The sequence below is a fragment of the Salarias fasciatus genome, chromosome 17, assembly GCF_902148845.1.
Source record: "Salarias fasciatus chromosome 17, fSalaFa1.1, whole genome shotgun sequence".
Taxonomy (NCBI): domain Eukaryota; kingdom Metazoa; phylum Chordata; class Actinopteri; order Blenniiformes; family Blenniidae; genus Salarias; species Salarias fasciatus.
Window position 1 is genome coordinate 21,899,077 of NC_043761.1, and position 6,366 is coordinate 21,905,442.

Below are 6,366 nucleotides of genomic sequence, written 5' to 3' on the forward strand. Positions count from 1 at the left end.
GAGGAAGACTGTTAGCCATCAATTTTATTTACAGAAAAACAGAAGTTGGTCACATAATCAAGATAAACAAAACAAGCGGTTCATCTCAGCACACATGGACTTAATTTCACCATTCATACGTTAACAACGGACACACTGCTCATTCTCCACAATGTTGTTCTGTTGTGGAGCTTGATAACCATCAGGTGTGTGAGGTGCAGGTGTAGCAGTTGCAGTAACTGCCTTCACAATCTCCTGTCTCCTTTTTCTCTGTTGGATTCTGTCCTTATCCGCAGCTTTCACCTGTTTCGAGATGTAATGACAGGTGCGCAGCCTGGATGAGTTTCATTCACTTCATCAGCAGGTCTCCCTGAAAAACACACATGCCCATTATGACTTTTAACATGAGGTCAGTTACAATGTACTCTCAAAGTCAATCTCCTATGAGTGAGGACAATTATGATATAAATTCAAAAGTAAGTGGAGGAAAGAGAGAGTGCGAGCTAGCGTGGCTAACGCTAGCAACCAGCTAACACTACTGACACCGCAACATGGGTTAGCTCCGGCAGTGACAAAAATTACATGTACCCACGGAAGATAATTTAATTTTTTATTAACAATGACCACAAACTCACCTGTTGGCTGCTCAGGGCGCGTTGTACTGGGGCGACTGACTGACTCGGTTGTGGTCCTGGTGATGGTGTATGGTGCTATGCGTTAAATGGCATCAACAGCGCCACCTCCTGTTGTGGCATGCAAATTACACAACACTGGCAGTTGTGAATAAATCCTAAGTCCTGCGGATGCGAATCAGGAAGGTGCAAAATTACTGCCAAAAGTCACGTGACGGCGGGGAGCCAATAGTCTCTCCAACCCGCAGAATTGTTTCTCCAACCTGCAGAATTGTTTTTTGTACTCTGAAAAAAATAATTAATCTTGAAAGATATTTTAATTTAAGTGCAGTTATATATTTTTTTTTAATTTGTGGAACTTTTTTTTGATGAACAAACCGAGTTTGTGAATAATTGGGTGTGAATAAAACACATTTTTTGTGTTGGTGAGGTTTTGGCATTAATTTCACTCCATACAAAGGTTTACTATACTAAACACATTGTTCTGCCCTCCCCCTACCGAGGTCTCCCATCCTCTTCTGCGTCCTTGTTTTCCCTGTGCACATCGTCAGACGTAATCGCTGTCTGTGCTGACCTCACCTCATGTTCTTCCAGTCAAAAGTCTTCCCTCATGTGCTCATCACCCTCATGTGCTGCACCTGTGTCTTCCCTATTTATACCCTTCTTTCCTGTTGTTTGATTGTCGGTATTTTTGTGTATGTGTTGGTGCATGTGGCTGTGTTTGCTCCTGTGTGAGCACCATCCCTCTGTTCCTCACGTTTGTTAAAATAAAGAGTTCCTCCCTGGAAGTCTGTAATTTAACTCCATCAGCCACTGTTGTGACAACCTCTGTTTTAAATTTGTTCTTTTCCTTTTCTTCAGATAAACTAGAAAAAATAAATCCATCATGGACAGAGCTTGGAAAGGATTGCAGAAGGCTGGCTTCATCTTTCTGTCCTTGAGTCTCCTTGTCTACACATTGTATGACATCGACTTTCTGGAGGTGAGAACTTAGTAAGCATTGAGTATCTGATTGTTATGTTGCACTGAAGTTGTTGGATCTAAGAACTACACTGCTGGAAATGTATTCAAATTGAGCAACAGAGGAAAAGCCTCCATTAACTGAGAATACTGACTTTGGTTCTGCCAGTTTCAGGAAACACCGCCACCCCCATTGAAGAACATAAGAGTTTCCAGTGATCCAGGGTCCAATCAAAACTCCTGCACCTTCCGACCTTTGTCTCCCGAGGAGATTGATGAGGAAAACACTCTTTTAGGTTACATAGCTTGGCCAAATACTCCATCTGTGCCACCTCCTGTTTCCCTGAATGACACCAGCAATGCAGCCCACAGCAATTTTGTCATTCTTCCAAGGCCAGGAGGTGGATCGTGGCTCGTGGGGGATCAGCTGGAGGTCATGATCAACATGTTTGACTTTAAGGGCCGTCCCAAGACTCATGGAGGAGATTTCTTACTGACTCGACTGCGCAACCGGAAACTTAAAGCAGGTGTGGCAGGTCAAGTGGTGGATCATCTCAATGGCACCTACTCTGCTGTGTTCTCCTTACCCTGGGAAGGAAAGTCAGAGGTTGAGGTAATAAGTTCAGTCTGGTCTTTAATCTATTTTGTGGTTGGCTTTACCTTCATGACAGCACATGTAACATTTTAAATGATACTAATGATCACATAAGCCCTTTTTTCACTGGCCTCTTCTCGACTTTGCTTGACTCAGTTTTTCGACTTTTCCATTAGGTGTTGTCACTTGACACCAGTTGCTTTTCGAGGACGTACCTAGTCGTGGCTTAAAGCGAGCTGAGGCGAGTGAGGTTGGCAGATGGACAGCTACTGATTGGCCATGGGGCGACGTCAGTAGATGTGTTGAGAGAGTTCCTAATCCATATCAACCTCGCTAGTCTTGTCAAGCAATCACAACAAGAATGATCATGATCAGAGACTGTTGAACAGAACCAACATCCGATTCAGCAGGAGGTAGACAGACCCGCAATGTGTTGTAGAACAAATAATGTCACTTGAGGTTCCGGTCACTTCACGATGACGACTCCACCCACACAGAGGTGATAATCTATTGTAATGGAAAATGAACAAGGCTCAGTTGAGTTGACCTGAGTAGGGCTAGAAATGTGAAATGAAAAAGTTCTAATAGTGATCGTTGGTATGATAAGGCAGTTGTATTGGTTCGATTAATCCACAACCATTACGGACTTCAGTCCGGGACAAAAAATAGTAAATCAAGCAAAATCTTAGTGATTGGTTCTTAATGACTTCTTTGGTTCTTTGTTCAATCAGGTAACACTGGTACATCCCAGTGAGGCAATCCCATTCCTGCAGAGGTTTGCTGGTGAAAAGCCTGATGGAGTGGACTTCTACAGCACTTTTCAATCAGGCTCGCTCACTGAGAATACCACATGCAGTGTGTGTCTGCCTCCAACCCAGCAGCCACAGTGTAACTACACTGACCTCAATACAGGTGAGCTGTGGTTCTGCTACAAGCCACAGAACATGAGCTGTGATGCCAGGATCAGCCACTTTGTCACAAACCACAAACCTGTCAAGGCCAAGGAGGACATACTCTTCAAACAGTGAGTTGTTAATATGTCTACAACTCTTGAGTTAAACTGGCAGTACCATTGATAAAAATGGATGAGAGGATAATCAACAAAGCTTTGGGCAAGAATCTTGTGAAAATTCAAATTTCAATTGATACTTTGCAGCACAGATCTCAACCAAGGCACAACTGCAACTTGCTAAATAGTTTTCAAACAGTGTCAATGCTTTTAGTTTTGTGCTGTAACAATTTTAATATGCTTGCTTTGATCAGTGGTGTCACCATGAACGTTGGTATTCCAGCTTCAGGACCTGCTCATGTCACTGTGTCTCCAAAAAATAAAGGTAAAATCCAACTTTGATTTCCAACAACATGCCCCGTTAACAATCTGATGCCTTAAAAAGAAATGGACTGAACCCCAGCAGCAATCAAAACTGTACATGAGGTTCTCTTTAGAGGATTATAGATTCATTTTTCTACAGGATGACCAAGACAAACACAACCAAACCTCAACCCTCAACGTAAATTCTGTCCTGGCTGTGAAAACATCAGCTCTTCACTCTTTCACATATTTTTAAGAGTAGATTTCCTTTCTAGATTTGGAGAAAGCCTATGACCATGTCTTCCAAGATGTCTTGTGGGAGATGCTTACGGAGTATAACAAATGATGTTGTCGTCCTGGCACTGTTCACTGGAGCAGGAGTATGATGCGGTTGGGATACAGTATGTGTCGCTCCCAATCCGAATCAGTGGGTCTCCCATGGAAAAGGGTGACAGATCATCTCCAGATAGGGAGGAAAGACCGTCTCCAGATGGAGGAGTTCTAGTGTGTTTGGGGCTTATACATTGAGATCTACCACAGATAAGGATAGGTGGCTCAAGTAATGAAGCCACTGTACCACACTGTTATGGTGACGAGGGAGCTGATCTGTAAAGCCAAGTTCTCTGCTTACTGGTCAATCTAAATGACAGAGTGAGGAGTTCAGCCATCTGGGAGAGAATCGAAGTCAAGTCATGACTCTTCCACATTGAGAGGAGTCAGTTGTGATGGTTAAGCTGCTGTTAACTGGACTTTTGATTATAGCTGTATCAGCAAAGGATGGATGTTTCTCTGCATAAAATCACAAAGAACTTATTTCTTTATCATAACTATCTCTAGGAATGTGGAGTAGCTGTCCCTGAAGACACACAAGACATGATGACAACTGATGCATGTGTCGATGAACACATCACAAAATAATTGGATTGTCAAATGAAACTAAATATTTAATTATATAGCGATGAAATCATATGTCAATACCATGTCATCTTTTGATAGGTCAACTCTCGGCGAAGAGCAACAAGGACATACCCGGACCTGTTGGTTACTATTACAAAGGTCTGTGGAGTTCACTGAGTGGCAGCACAGTTAAACGGTTCAATAGTGCCTCTGCCATCAGCCAGTGCCTCAAAGACAAGGTGGTTCACATGTATGGAGACTCTACAGTCAGGCAGTGGTTTGAATTCCTCTCTGGAGAACTATCAGGTAATTTCCGTGAAAGAAATGGTCACGCTTCAATGTAATTGTTGATCTTAATTTTTATCTGCGTTGTTGTAATTCTTTCAGATCTCAAGGTATATAACCTGCACAACTTGAAGCAGTGCGGACCCTACCTGGCTCTAGACTATGCCCAAAAAATCTTTGTAACATTTCGCTGCCATGGCCTTCCTGTTCGTATTGTGCCTTCACCAGTTACAGAGCTACGTTATGTTGCCAATGAACTCGATGGAATAACTGGAGGGAAGAACACAGTAGTGGTTATTGGTGTCTGGGCACATTTTACCACTTTCCCCATCAAGTACTACATCCGTCGGTTAATGAGCATCCGCAAGGCAGTTTTTCGACTGCTAGCCAGAGCTCCAGAGACTAGAATTATTATCCGGACAGCAAACCTGAAGCAATCACCAACGCCCTTTTCAGTACTTTTCAGTGACTGGCCTTCACTACAACGTGACAAGATACTCAGGACCATGTTTCAGGGAATGGATGTTTATTTTGTGGATGCCTGGGAGATGACTGTGGCTCACTACCGCAAGCATAACATCCACCCACCTCATCCCATCATTAAGAATATGATTGATGTTGTGTTGTCATACGTTTGCCCTTGAAAGTAAGGGTACAAACCTGAATTGTCATGAACATGTTTATTAATTGTGAGGGGTTGATATATGCTCAAACAAATGTGGACTGCTGTGTTAGTGAAGTCTGATGTAAATTTACTTTTGCAATGTTGTGTCAGTCCCAATTCTGCTTCCAATACGGCCCGTAATGTTAAAGTTATGGGCTTAACGAGACCTCTGAAGGTGTTGTGGTATGTGGAACATTTCTGGGGAATTTGGAGGCCATCCCAACACTTCAGACCCTGTTTTGTTTCATTTGTCAATCATTTTTATGTTGCCTTATTCTCCTACTACAGGCCAAGGACACAATTTCTTTCAGCAAATCCAGAGTTTCTTAACAGATTTCCTGAACTGTCTCAACCAGACAGCTTACAGTTTTTCACAATTGCTAAAACACTAAACCCCATTGCCTGAACAAAATTCTCAGTGGCCTAAACTCATTTTTCGAATCAAACACTCTTTTGGCATAAACTTAAACACTGTTCAGGTCCAATGCTCAATTTGCAAAACCCATCTGCTCTTTTTTGCGAAACCTTAGACACATTCTCAGTCACTAAACACATTTCACAACATTTTTGCAAAATTGTAATCGCTGGCAGCAAAATATGAACACAACTCCAACACAGCTGTCATCTTTTACACACAACAACTCAAAAATGAACACACATATTTCTAATGATGTGATCAGACCAAGTGTGCACAAAGACAAGATGCTGGAGACCGAATCTCCATGACCATGACCATGCAGTAGTGTGCTTTTGTTATGTATTTATTTTTTGTTATGACTGTGAATTTAGATATCACTTTGACTTAGATGCTTTTTTTTTTTCCTAAATGCATTTCCAATATGTAAAATAAAAATTTTCTGTGCACTTCACACTCTGAAAACTGCTGGTTACTGTAAAAATAACCCACATTGGGTGGAATTGCTGACCCAGCGCTGGGTCCAAAAGGGACCGACCCCATGCAGGGTTATTTCTACCCAGCCGTTTGGGTTGAAGAGTTGACCCTGATGCTGGGTCAAGATTTATCAGCGGGTCTGGGAAGGTT

At 42.4% G+C, this 6,366-nt stretch overlaps 1 protein-coding gene across 1 annotated transcript; it reads left to right on the forward strand.

Annotated features, from left to right (window-relative positions):
• The first annotated feature begins 1,497 nt into the window (after positions 1-1,497).
• Positions 1,498-5,304, forward strand: LOC115404719 (NXPE family member 3-like). Its single transcript, XM_030114108.1, has 6 exons — positions 1,498-1,593; positions 1,843-2,184; positions 2,898-3,190; positions 3,430-3,500; positions 4,475-4,681; positions 4,763-5,304. Exons 1-6 carry the CDS (start codon positions 1,498-1,500, stop codon positions 5,302-5,304), a joined length of 1,551 nt encoding a protein of 516 aa, XP_029969968.1.
• Positions 5,305-6,366: the final 1,062 nt, after the last annotated feature.

Excerpts from the sequence above, each read along its gene's own strand:
- LOC115404719 (XM_030114108.1), top strand. The coding sequence starts at position 1,498 with ATGGACAGAGCTTGGAAAGGATTGCAGAAGGCTGGCTTCATCTTTCTG. Across the intron at positions 2,185-2,897 it reads AAGGAAAGTCAGAGGTTGAG|GTAACACTGGTACATCCCAG; the intron begins GTAATAAGTTCA and ends TTGTTCAATCAG. Across the intron at positions 3,191-3,429 it reads GAGGACATACTCTTCAAACA|TGGTGTCACCATGAACGTTG; the intron begins GTGAGTTGTTAA and ends TGCTTTGATCAG.